Genomic DNA, 19912 nt, shown 5'->3' with positions numbered 1-19912 from the left:
GCAGTATATCCAGCCTGGAGGCCATATCTCCCCGCGGGAGGATCATGAACCTGGGAGATCCTCGAAGCACAGGTGCATTCTGCCCCCTAGTCCCTTCAGGCTCTGGAGTTACCAACAGCAATAACCTTCTTCATGACAAACTCCAATCTCCCTGCAGAGTAGTGGATTTACCAATGGTCCCTAAAGGAATTTCATTTTATTAGAACATGATGGGCCAATGTCTCCATACTTCTGAGGTCATCTGGTCTACAGACAGTTGTCAAGTTACTTTGACCTTCAGGGAAGGAGCTGGTTAAAAACTCACAACCCTCCTGCCTCAGCCTTCCAAAGGTTAAGATTATAGGCATGTCCCACCATGTCTGGTACCTGTGTTATTATTGAACTAGATCAGGCAAAAGGAGTGAACCTGGCCCCACCTTGTGAATTGAGAGCTCACCTTCTCTGACCCACTAATATTCTATTTGTACCAAAATATATTTAGGCTATTGTTGAAACCCAGATTAAGACATGTCCTGACATATCTCTGTCCTTCCCCTAATGTCTGGGATGACACAGTTGGATAAAGGAGAGCACAGGTGCACCTTTTATTTCATGTGGTCCTCCAGACATCTGGTCAGATCCCCTCCAAGCCAATTACTTAGAGAAGTGGGACTACTTCCTTGTGGAGAATATGCAGTTTATCTTGTTACTTAAATTCAGAGTTCTATGCCTCTGAGGTCTAGCCAGCTAGTCAGGCTAAAGGCAAGGCCCTTTCTGAGTGTGAGCAGGGAAAACTGATGGTTGTGGTCCAGCCCCTGTGTCCCAGAAGCCCTGTGGGGTAGCTGGTTCAGAAAAAGGAAATGAGGGGGTCTGTGGGCTTGGTGATCACAAGTACAACTTATGGGAGCTTGACCTTGATTGTGATCTGTCCCTCTGCTCTGCCAGGCCCCAAATCCCATATCAGACGGAATATGAAAATAAAGTACTTTATTGCTGAGGATCCCAGAGAGCTTCAGGGCAGCTGTGGAAGGGACTAGGATTCAAGTCCCTAATATTTTGGAGGACTTATGAACAGAGAAAAACATTGACTCTTCAACATTTCAACTCCAGATAAGGTATGAATGTAGTTGGGGGTGAGGGGGGCAGGGAGATGAGAGGTGGCTGGGAAGAGGCACAGGTCTGCTGTGAGCCAATACACACATCTCCTCCCAACTCCATCAGTCCAGTACATTCAGTGGCATGTGGGAGCTCAAAGAGGCTCATCGGTTTGGTTACTCATAGCACAGCAGTGGCCCACATCACACATTGGAACATTTTGCCCTGCCACATTTCTGGGTAACAGTCACTTCAGGCACATGACACCCTCCTGAGCCCACCCCTATTTCTAAGCCCATTCCAAGCCTGGCTGCTGTGACCAAGCAGTGGCAACCTGCACACTCCTCCTATCTGAGGGCTGAACAAAGGAAAAGACCAGAAGCAGCTGGAGGTCCTCTGCTGGAGTCAATCTCAGCCTAGCTGTCCTCTCAAGTCCACTGATGGTCTCACAGCAGGGGACAGGGCAAGAGAGGCTGTGCACCATCCAGAGACAGGAGGGGTGGTCACCCTGGTTCTTGCCAGCCCAGCAAATAACAGCTGCAGGATGAGATGAAAGGACTAACCCTTCTTGCCCCCCACCCCATGCTTCTCTTCAGCTGGCCATGGAGAGGGAGCTGAAGGATTCATAGCAAGTCCTGGGAATTGGGACGCATCTGGAATATCTGGTTCAACCCTGAGCAAAGCCAAGGCAGAAGGGCCTCCCTCTGCAGGAAAGGGAGAAGAGCTTGTGGCCAAACTGGACAGCTTCTGCCCTGCAGAGATACAGAGAATAACACATTCCCAATACACTCCAGGAGACATGCACCTGACACACCCTCCAATCTGGGCAATCCCCAGATACCTGGGGCTCACCTGCGTTCCGGACACATGCAAACCAGATGGCCTCTCGGGTAAACCCGAACACTTGCCCAGTCTGGGCCAGGGCAGGGTGAAGGGCACAAAGTTCATTCTCCAGACCATCATCAGTATTCTTTGGCCTCCTGAAGTTGGGCCAAGTACTCCTCCTCTGGAGGGTTGTCGACACAGGCCCGGCCATTGTTGGGGGGTCGCACAGTGTGGTAGCGGCTCCAGTCCCCCTTACACAGGATCCAGGGCAGTGTGTCCACTTTGAAGTGCAGCTCAGGTGAAAAGTCAGTGCTAACCAGATCAGGAGCCCCGGCCCCTTTGCCACGGGTCAGCAACCTGCTGCCTTCATCGTAACAGCAGTGCTGAGCAGCCAGCGTGCTGCTCTCACCTGACAACATGGAGCGTAGGCAGAAGCCTGCAGTGGGCTGGTAGACGTCCAGGTGCTCCCGGGGGCCACTGGCATCCCGCCACTGGAAACTGCGGCCCTGGTTTTCATCCTGCAGGCTCACAGCACTGTACACAGCCTCCAGTGGGTATGCACATGGGCAGCTGGGGAGATCTCGCAGCACCTGGCTCAGGTACTTGGCTAGGAAGTCACTCTTGCAGTTCAGCCACTTCTCACAGCTGTCCACATCTGCAGAGGGCAAGGAAGTACAGGAGGGCAGCTGGTCAGAGTGCCTGCGAGTCCCACCAGAGGGAGAAGGTTGGTGATGGGAAGAGGCAGTCCCAGACCAAGCATGGCTTACAGGGGTTTTTAGAGCAGAGGTGAAAAGACTCAAGAAAGCTACGGGGCAGATAAGGGTGACCGCCCCCATACCACCCAAGTGCCTGAAGCAAGAGGCTGTGGCTCAGAAGGGACACTGGGTTTGGGCTGGCAGTCCCCCTGCTGGGCATCATCTTCTTAGGTGCACTGTGATAAAAAGCCTGGGATCACAGGAAAGGGCTTGGATAAGTGGGGACAGGGAAGGCACAAAAGTTTGTGGTTTTTATTCTTTGAGACAGGGTCTCATGTATCCTAGGTTGGCCTTAAACTTACTATGTAGCTGAGGAACTTTGAACTTCTGATTCCCCTGCCTCCCCCTCCCAAGTCCAGAGATTATAGGCATGAACTATCACTCTGGGATTTATACCTTGCTGGGATTGAACCCAGGGCTCCATGCATGCTAGGCAAGCTTTCTATCAACTGAACTACATCTCCAGCCAGGAACGGCTGTTTGTGCTCTCTCCTCTCTTTCCTTTCTCTCTTTCCTCTATTTTTCCTCTCTCTTTCTCCTCTCTCCTCTCTTCCTCTCCCCCTCTCCTTTGTGAAGAAATATTTTCTTTTGAATTATGTATATGTGTGTACATATGAGTGTAGGTATGTGCTCATGAGGGCAGGTGCCAGCCGAGGCCAAAAGCATCAGATCCCCTGGGGCTGGAGTTACAGGCAGTTGTGAACTGCCCGATGTGGGAGCTAGGAACCAAACTCAGATCCTCTGCAAAAGCATCACCTACTCTTAACCACTGAGCTATCTTTCCAGCCCCTTCCTCTCTCTTTTTAACAGGGTCTTTCTGTAGTTTTCTCTGAATTCCAGCTGCCCTGGAACTCACTATGTAGACCAGACTGGCCTCAGTCTACAGAGATCCACCTGCCTCTGCCTCCCAAGTGCTGGTCTTAAAGGCATGTGCCACCACACCTAGAAACTCTCCTTTTTTTAAGACAAGGTCTTGTGTAGCCAAGGCTAGCTAGCCTTGAACTCCTAATCTCACCTCTGCCTCCCTAGTGTGGTACCATTTTTCTTAACTACCTTTCTTAGACCAGGGGTCTTTGGTGAATTGCTCAGCTCTTTTGAGCCTCCTATGGCTCCTGATCTCTGTTGCCTCCTCCTTTCTTCCTGAAAAAATGTGACCTCAGATTCTGGCCACAAAGAACAAACTGCCCCTTCCTTTGGCCTGTCAGACCTTCAGGGCCTGCTTTGGAGTGCTGTGCTCATGCAGACCATGTGTCCCCATTGAGACCTGAGCTCTTTGAGGAAAAGTGCTGGGCCTTCTCCAGGATTTGAACATGGGTTCAAATCTCAGTGTATGACAAAGGCTCAGGAAGCTTCCATTTCACTTTTCAGAGCTTATTCTTAGCAACACCTTCTAGGAGGGCACATGAGGTCTAGGGACACGGACAAGGAATGTTACTGGCAAACCATAGCCCACACTCTGGGGCCTGCAGTGAGCAGCCCTGGGCTTCTGAACCCAGCCTATTATGGCAGGCACTTCCCCAGACAGAGCCAGTAAGGGACCTCCAAAGAGTGACCAAGAAAGGAAGTCCTACCACCCCCACATCATCTCCTAACTCTGTGGTACCCATCAAGACCCCTTTCCTGGTAGGAACCTAGAGCTAGGCAAGGCCACCAGGCCTGGCAGGACCTATAAGCCCTCCCTCAGAAAGATGGGCTCAGTGACTCCTGCTGTGCAGTGATGCCCTGCCTCCCAAGAGAGGGGCTCCCCAAACCCCCAGCAGCAAGGTCTAGCCCACCACTGACCTGGATCAAGCATATCTGTAGCATTGTGGGCTAGAGGCTGCCACCCTTCAGCAGGGAAGCCCAAGGTGTGCTTGTCCTCGGTGCCTTTGGGAAGAGAGGAGGCCAGGCTGGTGGCGCCCCAGGGCACCTCTGTGCTCCTGATGGGGAAGCCCAGCCCTTACTAGGCTCTCATTGCCCACAGCAGCTGGGAAGGGCCTGAGACAGGACCACCATATTTGTGAGCTTCCTATACCCCTCTCCCAAACCCTCCCTCCTACACTCACCCCATTTTCACATTCCCAGGGGACCTAAGCCCAGAGCCTGAGCCATATTAGCTACTCCCATGCAGGGACTGGAGCTCATCTCACCAGGACAGGGGGGCAGGTCACAGACCCGGGACTCAGTGGCAGTGCAGGCATAGCCGCAGGTCCGAGTTCTCCGCTGGCTGCCGCTGCTGCAACTCCCACTGCAGGGAGACAAGGAGCTCCACTCCTCCTGAAGCTCATAGTCTGGGTCAAGGCAGGGGGCCAGGATGAGTACACTCAGGCCCCAGGACACACTGGGGCAAATTAGCAAAAATCACGCCTTTATCCCTTGCCAGTGAGTAACCAGTGCAAATGCATCAGGAGGCCCTATGCAGACAGTACAAACTCTAGCCACTTCCTATGTTAGCATAAGGATGAATAAGGAAAGATACCTGGGGCTGGAAGCCACCTGACCCACTATCAGTTTGAGCTTGGGAAAGTCCCCTTACATTTCTGAGAGTCTTTAGGTCCATCAAAATGAAGAGTTAGAGTTTGTTTAACATGAAGCAGCCCTAGTTCAAATCCCAGCACCACATATACAGTGGTGAATACCTGTAATCCTAGCACTGGGGATGTAGGGGTAGGAGGATCAGAAATTCAAGGTCATCTTTGGCTACATGGTAAGTTTGAGGCCAGTTTGTGCTACAGGAGACTCTATAATAATAATAATAATAATAGTAATAAATCAAAGGTGGAAATACTTTCCTTGTTCTGGGTTTATTAAAGATTTCCCTGATCCTGATCTGAGGATGCTCAAACACTTGGGCCCACAGGCCTGGCACACCAGTTCACTCCTGGCTTCCAGCAGGCAGGTCACAGCAGGCCAGCTGACACCAAGAGTTTCAGAACAATGAATGGGAGAAAAGCTGATAGGCCTGGGTCTGTTTACATTAGTTTGGGAAACTGGGAAGAGCGCCTCATGACTTAATCTTAATCCCTGGTGCCTTAATCTGGTGACAAGATCCCAGGGCTGTGGGGAAAGTGAATGCAACTGCACCCAGAGGAAACAAGAAGCATAAAAATGGTCCTCCACAATCTAAAATGAGGTCCACTGTGTTAAGACTTTCAATATTTTTTTTCAGCTTTTTTAAAAAACAATAAATAAGCTAGGCGTGGTGGCAGGCAGATCTCTGAGTTCAAGTCCAGTCTGGTCTCTACATAGCAAGTTCCAGGTCAGCTGGAGCTACAGGGCGATCCTGTCTCAAAAGAAGGAAAGCAATAAATATGAAATATTTATACAGTTAAATATCTTTTTCTTAGAGGATCTCAGGACACTGTGAAAGTCAAATATTGCTGAAAAGAAACCCAACCTTGTAAGCTGCAGGCAGTATCACTTTTGAGCTGATAACGGTGTCTGCACAGGACTAGGCTCCTAGCTTGCCCAGCTCTCTCTGCCTGGGAGCAACCCCCTCCACACACACGCACACACATACACACACACCCCTTGTTTCCACTCAGGACCTAGCAGGGCAGCAGATAGGGATGCCAAGCCAGGACGCTCACCATGGCTGTTTGAATCCTCGAAGTCCCAGTTCTGGGGGCCCAGCCAGCTCTGGTTCCAGCTGTCTGTGGCCCCACCAGACCAAGGCTCTTCCTCCTCATCCTCTTCATCACCCTCTTGGTCCTGACCTTCACTGTACTCTGCAGTATAATCCTCCTTCTCTTCTTCTGCCTCCTCCTCTTCTCCTGTTGTGCCCTTGAGGCTGGTGCCCCCTTCTTTACCCTCCTGATATCTCCAGAAGAGTGGCCAGAAGAGCTCCTTGTTGGACAGCCAGCTAGGGGTGCCCAGGGGCCAGAGATTGCTGGGCTGGGCTCAGTAAGCAGGTCTATCTCTACCTCAGCCTGGGGGTCTTGTACCACCTCGATGGTCACCTGTGGAAGGATATGGCAGGGAAGGTGGGTCAGAGCAGGGCTCTGGAGGGGAGAAGATGGGTTGGAGCCATAAGCTAAACCCAGCCCAGTCACCCTGCTATCTTCCCTCCCTGACCTGGGCCTCTCAGGGAACAGAGGGCACAGGATAAGACTTTCCGCATGTCAGAATCACTTGGATGTAACTGTGCTGAGGCAAAGTCAGCAGGTACCAAAGCTGAGACCCAGTAATTTAGGAGAAGCTGTTTTGAATTTTGCTTCCACCACACATGGGCTGCCTGGCCTCAGTGACCAGGAATAGCCCATAGCAGGGTTTGATAAGCATGTCCAACATCAGGTCCTCAGGTCACCCTCAGAAGCGCTCCAATCTCACTAATCACGTAAAATGAAAGCACTGCCATGAAAGTGAACTTTAAAAACAACCTCCTCCTCCTCCTCCTCCCCCTTCCTCCTCCATAGGGTGTGGTGGCACACACACCTGTAGTCACAGCACTTGGGAGGCAGAGGCAGGCGGATCTCTGTGAGTTCAAGGCCAGCCTGGTCTACAGAGCAAGTTCCAGGCCAGCTGGGGCTACAGGGAGACCTGTTTCAAAAATACCAATAAATAAATAAATAAATAAATAAATAAATAAATAAATAAATAAATGTATGTAAATAAATAAATCCATTATTCTTGGACACTGTCAAATGATGGGAGGTCAGAGAACAAAATTTGAAGGGAAAACAGAAAAATAAAAAGAAACTAAAAAAGTAAAGTATCAACTGTAATCTATCACAGACATACTTTGAATTTTTTGTATGTATGTGTGCATGTTTATCTACATCTATCTATCATCTATCTATCTATCTATCTATCTATCTATTTATCTATCATCTATAGGAGATTTTAAAACAATTGTAGACTGTTCTATGCTTTTTCAATCTTTTTGGTGAAAGCTTTCTGCTATCCTTGGCAATTCAGCCAGTCAGTGCAGGACACCACTGGATTTCTGTCTTTCTTTCTTGGAGACCAAGGATGCCCCATCCTATCCTATTCTGAACTGAGCCTCTTTCCTGCTTGTAGTCAGAGGCTGAGGCAGGCCTCCACCACATTCCAGGATCCCCTGTAGTGAAGGTCCAGTTACTCAATCCTTAGAATACCCTGTCAGTTTGGTGCCTTTGATCCCTGCTACATCAGGGGACAAAGCTCCAGAACCAACAGACTCTCTGATAGGTGGAGTAACATGTGCTCTTTCCACAGAAGCTCAGGGAGCACACAGCCAGCTGAGGAATGAGGATGGGGCCGAGTCACCATCCTAGCACCTCTCTAGAGGTCCCCTGGACCAATAAAATCCCTCTGTAGTCTCACCTGGATACTGGGATTAGGGGCACTCAAGTCAGTGTTGGCCAATCCTGGCAGCTTCTGCAACTCCAGCAGCAAGGGAGTCTGTTCCAGGGTCCCAGGAGGGGTGGCCGTGCCTGGAGGCAGAGCTGCTGGCTCAGGGAGGGTCTGGCACCTGGACTGACATGGTTCTGCCTGTGAGTGGACTCCAGGGAACCCTGATGTTGCCTCCCTCTCTCCAGGAGAGCTGGGATCTGGAACAGGTGAGGCCTAGGGTGAGAGGGAAGGCAGATGACTGAGATCATGGTCTATCCTATGTAGACCAAAAAAAAGCTGGGCAGAGGAGACAGGAGCCCTGGGGCCTGACTGTATCACACATTTACCTGTGACTTAGTGCATCTGGAGTGTGTGGGTGTATGCATGTGTAACATTTATGACCCCAGTGGACCAGTGGAATACAGCTTGGCAGATAATGAACAGTATCAACAAAGCTTGCTGTGTGAAAGTATAAGATCTTCTCATTGGTCATGTTTATTGACAGGCACTTTCAGTATTTAATTCATTTTGAAAATGGGAACTTGCTTTTTTTCTATGGCCAGCACAGATTAATTGAATACATGGCCTTATCCACAGCACTTAACCTTGTCAACATGTGCCTACATTTGAAAGCAATCCCTCTGGAATTTACTTATTTATTTATTATTTCATTTGCTGTTTGAGGCAGGGTCTCCCTGTAGCCTCAGCTGGCTTGGAACTTGCTATGTAGACCAGGCTAGCCTTGAACTCACAGGGATCCACCTGCTTCTGCCTCCTGAGTGCAGGAATCAAAGGCATGTACCACCAAGCCCAGCAAAAAGACTCTTTTTAAAAATAATCATTTAGTGTATATGAACGCATGAGCACATGTGTGGAGATGAGAGGACAACTTTCAGGAGTCAGTTCTCTCCTTATGCAATGTATGTCCCAGAGATCGAACTCAGGTCTTCAGACTTGGTGACAGGCATTTTCACCCACTGAGCTATGTCTGGCCTAAAGCAGGGTTTGCTGATATAACTAATGATTGAGAAGGATAATTCTTTGTTGTGGGGGGCTGTCCTGTGTATTACAGGATATTTACCAGCACACCTGTAGCGATAAAAAGCACCTTCAGACATTGCACATATGGAAGTTGGAGGACAACTTACAGGAGATGGTTCTCTCCTTCTACCACGTGGATTCTGGGGATCAAACCCAGGTCATCAGGCTTGGTAAATGTGCCCTGACCTGCTAAGCCATCTTGTCAGCCCACAAAGCATTTGACATCAGAGGCCAACATGAGGCAGACACAGACCATGCAACCCAACCTTCTCATCTTGTGAAGAAACTGAGGCCCAGGAAGAGTAAAGCTACTCAAGACAGTGCTCCAAAGTGCTATTTGCAGTCCCACGACCCCAGATCCTCATTCCTACCTACTCCACATGCCCCCAAGTTAGAGTAGGAAGATCCCTGGGAAAAGGCCTGGTCTTACTGGGGAGTAGGCAGTAGGCCTGGTCGCTTGTCCTCAGTGTGCCCTAGGCACCTGGCCCTGCCCATAGCATCCACTCAGGGGCAGATTCCTTGACATCCTCTCTCCTCTCCTGGGCTACTGAGGTGGCTGTCTGTTGGTGAGTTTGTCCCCTCCACTAGTTGCTGCCATGGCACCCAAGCCAGGACTATCCTTCATCAGCTGAGATGGTATGGGAAAGGAGCCCCTGGCTGTCCCTAGCTCCTGCTCAGCATTCACATCAGATGGTGGGCACTGGGGAGTCTATGTCCACTACCTACTTCTATTAGCTGAAGCTGGCTTGAACTCAATATGTAGTGGAAGATTACCTTGAACTCCTGACCTTCCTGCCTCCACCTCCCAAGTGCTGGCATTTCAGGTGTGTGCCACCATACCTGGTTTTCTGTCGTGCTGGGGATGGAAGCCAGGGCATCATGTTTGCTAGCTGAGGACTCTGCCACCTGAATACTTTGTCACTCAGTGCATTCACCAGCAGCACTCACATGTAGGTACTAGTTTTCATTCTGGTTTTCAAGACAATAGCAACTAAGGTACAGAGAAGGCAAGGTAACCTCCTGATATCACACAGATGTGTAGTGGTGAAGGCAGGATTTGAACTAGGCAGTCTGGGCCCACGCTCTTCATCATCATGCTGTATGACTACAGGTGAGACTATTTACAGTCTGTCATCTTCTCTTAAATTATTTTATTTATTTTATTTTATATATATGAGTATTTTGCCTGCATGTATATAAGTATATCCATGTGTGCAATACCCACAGAGGCTAAAGAATAGACAGTTGGGGGCTGGAGAGATGGCTCAGCGGTTAAGAACACTGGATGTTCTTGCAGAAGACCCAAGTTTGAATCCCAGCACCCACATGGCAGCTAACAACTGTCCGTAGCTCCAGTTCCAGGGGATCTGACAGCCTCTTCTGTCCTCCGCAGGCATTGCACGACACGGGTGCACTTATCTACATGCAGGTAATACACTCACACAAATAAAAATAATAAAATACTTTAAAAAAAAAGAATAGACAGTTGTTAGCCATCACATGGATGCTGGGAACCAAACCTGGGTTCTCTGGAATAGCAACCAGTGCTCTTAACCACTGAGCCATCTCTCCAGCCTCCTGTCCCCGTCTCAAACTAGATGCTTAATCAGTCTAGATTTTCTCTCACTACTTCTTTTGCAAAATTGAAATAAGAAGTCCAGAGACTGTCTCTGCACATCTTTAATCCCAGCACTCAGGAGGCAGAGGCAGGGAGATCCCTGTGAGATCAAGGCCAGCCTGGTTTCCATAGCAAGTTCCAGGCCAGTTGAGGCTACAGAGAGACCCTGTCTAAAACAAACAACAAACAAACACAAGAATCTGTCTCTCCCACCTTGATGTCCCTTTCTGGGGTCCACAGACAGACACTGTCACCAAGGCTGCACTGAACACCCTCAGCCCAGGACAGTTCTGGGCCCTGTCAGCGTAGGTAAGCAGCCTCCCACTGAGTCAAAGTGGTATGGCACAGGAGGGTGAAGTAGAAGGGGGACCCCCTCCACTGATGCACCTGGAGGCCTAAGGACCCTGCTTGCTGCCTTTGGGCAGTTCCTGGCCACACCTCCAGGGCCCTGACTGTCCTGACTCCCTGCTCAGAGGTTCCACTCTGCTGCAGCCTTGGTCACAGACAGGTAGTCTTGGGCAGCTTTGAGGGTTGGTCTGGATATCTTCATTACAGGCAGGAGCTGCAGTGGGGAAACTGCTTCTCATCTGGGAACATTTGACAAAGTTGGTAGGTATCAGTGGTTGTCACAACAGCAGAGGGTTTCTAGTGACACCTAGTGGACAGAGGCTAGGGATGCTGCCTTGCTGAGAATTCCAGCTCAGAAGCAACCAGCACTGTGTAAAACCCCCAGGTCTGGGGCTAGAGAGATGGCTCGGCGGTTAAGAACACTGGTTGTTCTTGCAGAAGACACAGGTTCAAATTCCAGCACCCACATGGCAGCTAACAACTTTCCGGAACTCCAGTTCCAGAAGATCCAACAGCCTCTTCTGTCCTCTGCAGGCACTGCACGACACGGGTGCACTTACCTACATGCAGGCAATACACACATAAAATAATAAATAAAATATGAAAAAAAACTATGAGGTCTGAATTCTGACCTTTGTATCTTCATCCCCAACATGGGAGCAAGGACCACAGAGAGGCCAACTCAGACCCTGGGCACCTAGAATGTTCCTTCCTGTCCCTCCCCACCCTCTTCTCTCCCAGGTACCCAGTACTCATGGCCTCAGGTCTCAGCTGCCCAGGCTGCCCTGCTGAGGAACTGTTGGGAGTGGAAAGGGAGAAAAGCTAATGCAGGTGGTTCCTGTAGAAGTGGCCCCGGGAGACACAGGAGGGGTTGGAGGAGTGGGAATGGGGAAGGAAGCCAGCTAAAAGAACATCACTGAGCTGGGGACCACAGTGGGCAGCAGGAGCTCAGTCCTAACTGGCATCTCTAGGAGCTGGGACAGTGCCTGGGCCTCGACTAAGGAACTGTGGTCTCTATCCACCAGTTCCACTAGGCAGACTTCCCACTAGTGAAAACTCTCAGGTTCCTTGACACTGACAACTGCAATAAAGTGCGGAAGTCATATGAGCAGAGCAACTGGGGTCCTGACCTATTCCCAACCTCTGCGTGTCCCTGAGGTCCCAGGCCTGGGCTAGGTTTTACCTACTGACTGGCACTCACTCCAACCATAGGTTCCAACTATCAGGGTTGCTGGTTCATTTGCTCACTCAGCTTACTGAGCTCCTACAGGACACTGGGCTCTGAGGAGCTGGCGATCATGGGAACAAAGTTGACAACTTCCTGCCTGTGCAGAAGGTACTTTCAGATAGAACCTGTGGTTTAATCCAAGGACTTGGGAGGCAGACACAAGAGGATCTCTGAGAATTCAAGGCCAGCCAGGGCTACATAGTGAGACCCTGTCTCAAAAAAAAAATGAGTCAACAAACAAATCATCTATCCTTTCTCACAAGACCACCTTGCCCATCTGCTAACTTCCCATGGGGCTTTCTCTCATCCACATGTACAAATACATAGCTCCATTGTGGGAGACAGTGTCACACCTCTCTGCCCCTGCCCCTCTAGGTCCCCTTTCCCCCTCTCTCTTCTCCCCCCCCGCTCCATGCTTCCAGGCAGGAACAACATCCTGATTCCCCACCTTACCCCATGCCAAATTTGCCTAAGGGTCCCACCTAGCTCCTCTGTGCCTCAGCATCAGAAGCTTGTTCCACACCAGAATCTGGTCCCAGGTGTAAGCCAGCACTGCTCCTCCCAGCAGCTGAGGCCCAGGCCCACACACTCTGAGCCCTCTGTGTGTTTCTTGCTTTGGCCTTCTGGAAGGTCTGGAGACCCATCCTTCACAGCAATTTCCCCTTCTGCTGGGTCTAGGGTCATGGCGCTGGGTTTCTCCTCTCAGCTCACCTCCTGATTAGTACAGACTGTTCTACCACCCATCCTGGCACCCAGTGGTGACCTCAGAGCTCCTCAGCATCACAAGAGCAGCACTGGCAGAGAACTGAGTTGCAGTACAGGCCAGGCCTTGTGATGTTCAACCTGTGTGCTGCACAGGGCCTACTCGGGTTTAATGCTCTGTTCTTGCCGCTGAGATTCCAAGGGCCTGGAGCTGTGCAGTCAGACATGCCCAGCACCCACAGGAATGGACTCTCTGAATCCTTACAGTGATCCTTTGGGCAGGTACTAGTGTCACTTTTTTTTTTTTTTTTTTTTTTTTTTGGTCTTTTTGAGACAGGGTCTCCCTGTAGCCCCAGCGGCCTGGAACTCACTATGTAGACCAGGCTGGCCTTGAACTCACAGAGATCTGCCTGCCTGTGCCTACCAAGTGCTGGGACTAAAAGTGTGCACCACCACACCCAGCTCAAGTGTAACTCTTGTACCATGGAAAAGAAAGGGGAAATAAGTTGCCTGAGGTTACCCGACCAAGGCTGGAGAGTGGAATCTGAGGCAGCAGGTCAGGCAGGGGTTGTATCTCAGGTTTGGCACCTGCTGTTCCATGAAAGAGACACTACAACATTAGAACAGTCCCTCTTTTACAACTCTTGTCCCTTTTAATCCATTTGGGACGGGGGAGGATAGGGTCTCATATAGCCCACCCAGGTGAACCTCAAACTTGATATGTAGTCAATAATATCCTTAAACTTCTGATCCTCCTGCCTCCTTCTCCAGAGCACTGGGATGACAGATACGTGCTACCATGTCCAGCTTTTTCTATGCAGTGGTGGGGATGGAACCCAGTGCTTTGTGCATACCAGGCAAGCACTCTACCAACAGAGATACATCCCCAGAACAATTTGATCCTTGTAAGAGCATTGAGAGGGGTGAAGGGACCAACTGAGAGTAAGGAACTGAGAGCCACAGAGGTTGGCTCACTGAGCAGGCAGGCGTCCACCCCCACCCCATTTTGTCCCTCCCTTCTTAACTAGCTGTTCAGTTCTCCTCACTGAGAGGATGGTTTGGAGGGACAACAAGGCCTTGAGGGGTAAGCAGCTGTAGAAGGAGGTTACCAGGCAAGGCCTATGCTTGGCATTACAGAGTGAGTCTAACTCTCTTCCTGACACTTACTAGTCAGAACAGAAAGACCTCAGGCACGGAAAACTAACCTTCAGGAATGCATCTGCATCTCAGGACTGCCTACCTCATGACTGAGACCTTCCAAGCCCCCCTCCACCCCACCATTTGTCTCTGCTTTCAGTTATGGACAGTGGAGGAGGATGGTGATGCTGACTAAACACCCTGCAAGCACATGACACTGCAGGCTTGTCAGAGTCCTCTGCATCCTTCCCCTGTACTCAGTTCTTCACTCTCAGCCCAGCTCTCAAAAGTGCTTCCTACCATGGCAACAAGATCCCTCATAAACTTCTGGAACCTTCACCATGGGAATACCTGCAAGGCTTGGCAGCCCAGAGGAGCCGTTTTCATTTCCTTCCTGTCTTCTAATTCCACCATCCCGTAGCACTATGTCCCCTACTCCTCTCCTCACTTATCCCCACCTTGCTTGCCTAGCTTCTGGGTGCCAGGGTGAGGTGCTCAGGGATTCAAAGTTAGCAAAGTTGAGTGTGGCTCTTGGCTCCCCACACACTAAGCATGGGTTAATTACTGAACCCACCATTCGTTTCCATACCCCTCACGAGAATAAAACAATACACATAAGAGGCCAGGTACAGTGGGGTTTGGGTGGCATGTGTATTCCCATGGGATCCCAAGCAGAGCTATGTCATACTATGTTTATCTAGCTCTCAACACATCAGCTGGCCCCTGCCACTTGGAACAATGGCATCTACCACAAGTCCAGAGCTTCCGCATCCAATGCTCCAGCTCACAGAAAAAAATATTTTTTTATTTTATGTGTATAAGTGTATTGCCTGCGTATATATAAGTGCACCCATGTCATGCAATGCCCACAGAGGTCAGAAGAGGGCATCAGATACCCTGGAACTGGAGTTATAGTTAGTTGCCATGTGGGTGCTGGGAATCAAACCTGGGTCTTCTGCAAGAACAGCTAATTCTCTTAATCACTGAGCCATCTCTCCAGCCTCACAGAGTGAATTTTTAGACCCATTATACTGTGGGAGTAAACTCAGGCTCAGTGTCAGGCCTGCTGGAGTCAAAAGTGACACAATTGGTTCACAATGCTCCTAATTCTTTTCATACTGTGATTATAGGTACGAGCAACCACAGAGGCCTCTAGATTTGTCTACAGTGGGGTTTCTCAGCAGTGGCTTGCAAAGCCAGGTATGGGGCACACACTTGCAATCCCAGCTGTCAGGAGACTGGGGCAGGATTGTCTTGAGTATTTTACCTATTTATTTTGCTATTTTTGCAAGAGTCTCATTATGTAGCCCTGACTGGCCTAGAACTTGCTCTGCAAATCAGGTTGGCCTTGAACTTGGGGTAATCCCCCTGCCTCTGTCTCCTGAGTGCTGGGAATACAGGTACAGGTATGGGCAATCATGCCTGGCTAGTCCCTCTTGTAAGTGTGAGGAAAATAAATAAGGTGAATCACATGTTTAATGACCCCTTGGGACCAGACTCCTAGGCCCTAGGTTCCAAGTCTATTTTTTTTTCAGGGTGCTAATTTGTGTTTAGTTTGTGTGTGTGTGTGGTTTATTTGTTTTTCAGACAGTGTCCCACTAGGTAGCCCCAACTGGCCTGAAATTCACTATGTAGACCAGGCTGGCCTCAAACTCACAGAGATCCTGAGTGCTGGGATTAAAGGTGTGCACCACCATACTGGGCATGTTTAGATATTTTTGAGGGCTCTGTCAGACCCTGTCCTGGGGCTAAGGATACAATTCTAACTCTGAAGACCTTCTTTCATACTAAAACATACTAAAAATAATTATAGCACCAAGTAATAAGTGCTAAAATAAGAATTATTAACTAAGAACTATTTCTGCCAAGAGAGCCAATTTAATTTTTATTATTTTTGTTTTTTATAAACTTTATTATTTTACGTATATAAGTGTTATGCCTGCATGTATGTAAGCGTACCCATGTCGTGCAATGCCCTTGGAGGCCAGAAGAGGGTGTTGGATTCCCTAAAACTGGAGCTATGGATGGTTGTTAGGCACCATGAGGTTGGTGGGATTTGAATCCAGATCTTCTGCAAGAGTGGTCAGTGCTCCCAACAACTGAGCCATTTCTCCAGCCCCTTTATTTTTGTTTTTCTCAGACAGTTTCATGCAGCCAATCTGGCATCCAACTTGACATAAGGCTGAGAATGACCTTGAACTCATGATCCTCAAGCCAACGCCTCCTCAGTGCCACCATGTCCTGCCAGGTCAATTTAATTTCATCACTATCATTCTTTTCTTTAAAAAATATTTGATTATTCTTAGCTGGGCGTGGTGGCGCACGCCTTTAGTCCCAGCACTTGGAAGGCAGAGGGAGGCAGATCTCTGTGAGATCAAGGCCAGCCTGGTCTACATAGTGAGTTCCAGGCCAGCTGGGGCTACAGGGAGACCCTGTCTCAAAAAACCAAGAAAAAAAAAAGAAAAAGAAAACAACAACAACAAATATTTTATTATTCTTGTTTTATGTGTATTCATGTATTGCCCGCATGCAGGTAAGTGCACCCACCTGTGTCCTGCAATGCCCGAGGAAGAAAGAAAGGCTGTCAGATACCCTGGAACTGGAGTTACAGACAGCTGCCATGTGGGTGCTGGGACTTGAACCCGGGTCTTCTGCAAGAACAACCAGTGTTCTTAACCGCTGAGCCATCTCTCCAGCCCCCACTATCATTATTTTCAAGTTAAGTAGTAGGGATAGCCAAAAGCCTCTGTTTGGTTTGGTTGGGTTTTTTGGTTTGTTTGTTTGCTTGCTTGTTTTCCTTAGAGACAAGATGTAACTGTACAGTCCAGCCTGGTCAGGGACTCTGTAGTCATACTGACCTCAAACTAACAATCCTCCTGCCTCAGCCACCGGAATACTAGGATTACAGATGTTCACCAACACATCAGGCTCTGGGGCCCCTGAATTTTTCCACAGCACTGTTTCTCAACAATGGCCAGGTAAATGTGTGTCCCTCAGGAAACATTTGGCAGCATTTGGGTCTATGACAGTGGCTTCACACTGGTAGGGATCCTACAAAGCACAGAACAGCAGCCCCCAGAAAAACAAACTACAAGACCCAGAATGACAGAAGTTTCATGTCCAGCCCTCTTGATGTTTAGGATGCATTCCTATTAGGGGGAAAGCTGGGAACTTGGGGAGAAAAAAGTCTTGGAGCTGGAGAGATGGTTCAGCGGTTAAGAACACTTGCTGCTCTTCCAGAGGTTCTGGGTTCGATTCCCAGCACCCACATGGTGGCTAACAACCACTCTAGTTCCAGAGGATCTGACACCCTCTACATGCAGGCAATACACTCACACATAAAATAAAAATAAATAATTTTTTTAAAAAAGTCTTAGAGATGACAATGGTTTGTGATATCTAAGGGCCATACGACAAAAACTTAAGGAGGCTTCCTAACCTCTGGAGGGCTCCAGCAGCCTGGGTTCTAACAGCTTGGACCAAGCTTTGACTGTGTTCACCATCTCTGGCACCCTGCAAGCCCCGGGCCCTCGTCTTGAGAATGAGGGCTTCCATCCTGAACAGCTCAGAGCATAGATGGACCCAGGACCACCTGCCACTGGGCTGGCTCGTGCATATAAGCATGCCGCCACGGAGACAAAAATGGATGCCCACTAAAAACCGGGAGGGGTGGACGGCAGAACCTCAGAGACTGAAGCAGGACTTGACCGACCATGGTTTCTAACACAGCCAGAACACTCTTCCACCTCATTTCTCTGTCCTACAGCCCTGAGACCGACCCACATGCCCAGTGAAAATGACTTATGAAAATGTCCTTGCATCCAGCAAGGAGTAGAACCCCACTGCCTATCTCAGCGTGTCTCAATCCCCACTGGAGGAGACTCGAATCCTTGGCTGATTAGAATTAAGGGGCTGCTCCTCGGGATCACCTGGCCCACTCTGCAGAGCACAACACGGCTCCACGCTCCCCTGGCCACCTGGCAGCGCTCCGCTCCCGGAAGCGCGCACCAGGACCGCACCGCTGCAGGTGGGATTGCTGCAGGTGAGGTTCGCTCAGAGAGGGGAAGGGGAGCGAGGGACCCAGGAAGCCCGGCCACTGCAGAGCAAGCACCAAAGTCAACTTTCTCCTCTCCAGCCTGGGCGTGCAGCCCGATCAGGCTCATGGCCACTCGTGGGGAATTCGGACTTCTGGTGGCTCCGTGCACCTGGCCATCGCCCGGTGCCCGGGGGGCGTCCGGCCGGCTAGGTCCTGAGTCCCGGCCCAGAGCCCTGGCCACTCACCTCCGCCAGTCTCGCGTGACTGTGGGGCCCGGGACCCCGCAGCATCCTCAGGGGAAGCCCTCGGCCAGCGGCCAGCAGCGCGGCCAGCAACATCAGGGCGCGCGGCAGCCGCGCTGGACCCGGCCGTGGCCGCATCCTCTCTCTCCGAGGTTGCTCTGCTGGCCGCCGCCTGGCTCCGGAGCGCGCTCGCACCCCCTGGTCTGCTCGGGAGCTGGGGGTGGGTTGCCGGCTGCTGCACAGGCCTGGCCGGGGGACCTCGCGAGGGCGGCGGGGGCGCGCACGCGGGGCGCGCAGCCGGCAGGTCCTGGGTCCACGCGCTGGGTCAGTGCCCGCGGGGTCTCCCGCCCTCCCCGAGGGGCCCCTCGCCGCACGGACTAGACCCCGCTGAGGCGGGAGGCTCACTTTGATCTGGCCGCCTCCCCGCCCTCAGTCCCAGCCGCCGCTGCTGTCGCGGCCCCGAGCGAATTCCTGTTTGGGGGGAAGTTGCTGCCGTTCTCTGTGCGGCCCCACGCGGCCACTCCTGCGTGGCGGGGAGGCTGTGGCGCCACGGACGCGCTCCCTGACGGCGCGTCCAGGCTCTGGGGCCAGGACGTGCTGTGGCTGGTCAGTGGGCGACCGGCAGGAGTCTTCGGAACGTGGGCAAATATAACCAGGTATGTTCGCTTGAGAAGGAAAGCTGGACGTGCCCCTCTCGAGGCTTTGCAAGTTCACAGTGCTGCAGACTGGGCCACACTGCCATGCCTGCACCAAGATGTAGCCACATTTCATGCCATCCCCGCACCAGGACCACCCCAGCCACACTGCCTTCGCTGCACCAGGATGCAGCCACATTTTCTGCCATCCCTGCACCAGGGCCCGACCTCACTGCCATCCCTCCATTCGGTTCCGTTGCAGTTCTCAGAACTATCAGAATCAGGAGACTGAGACACAGGCAACATGCCACAGTCCTAGGACAGCTGGGCCACGAGCTTGAGCGGAGGGGTCAGAGGACCTGCCCTGCAGCTGGTGTCATTGCACAATGGGACAGGCGGGTCAACGTAATGGCCAGCCTCTGAGCTACTGGAACCCCCCGAGCTGTGGCAAAAAGCAGGAATGGGCAATGGGTGTATGAGCACAGTGGTGGGAGGGAGAGGGGAGAACATGCATCAGGGAGATGCCCACCGGAGGTAGACGCAGGAGGAAGCCTGGGGTTTCAGTGTGTGGATCCCTGGAGGCAGTAGAGAGGATGCCTACGAAGTCCAGTCGCAACCAAAGCTGTTCAGGTCTGTTTCAAACTTTGGGAGCTGTGCAGTTTGTTTAAAGTTACTCCTGTACTTAGACCCAGACTTAGACACAAAGACGCAGCAGGGCTTTGAATGGTCTCAGGCTAGGTCTGAGATCGGGTCAAAAGGGTTGGATACAGGCACTTCTGCCTGGTCCATAGTAAGTACTCATATGCTACCCAACAGAATCCTAGCTTTGAAAACTGCTAAATCACACTGCATTTGCTAGACTATGCAAGGTCTTTTTATTTTTTCTCTTTATCATTTATTTTTATTTTATGAGTGTTATGCTTGCATGTGTATAAGTGCACCCATGTCATGCAATGCCTGTGGAGGACAGAAGGGGGCC

General features: G+C 50.8%; 1 protein-coding gene across 1 annotated transcript; it reads right to left on the bottom strand.

Moving 5' to 3' along the window:
* Positions 1-1999: 1999 nt before the first annotated feature.
* Ism2 (isthmin 2) lies at positions 2000-18183 on the bottom strand. Its single transcript, XM_008840315.2, is given in 7 exon segments — positions 2000-2554; positions 4437-4520; positions 4784-4924; positions 6224-6530; positions 6533-6592; positions 7938-8180; positions 17950-18183. Coding segments are annotated over 7 exon segments (1587 nt in total). The 3' UTR covers positions 2000-2036.
* Positions 18184-19912: the final 1729 nt, after the last annotated feature.

Source organism: Nannospalax galili, unplaced genomic scaffold (assembly GCF_000622305.1).
Source record: "Nannospalax galili isolate Female #2095 unplaced genomic scaffold, S.galili_v1.0 scaffold330, whole genome shotgun sequence".
Lineage (NCBI taxonomy): Eukaryota > Metazoa > Chordata > Mammalia > Rodentia > Spalacidae > Nannospalax > Nannospalax galili.
The sequence above is the reverse complement of the archived record's forward strand: the minus strand, read 5'-3'. Positions and strand labels throughout refer to the sequence as shown.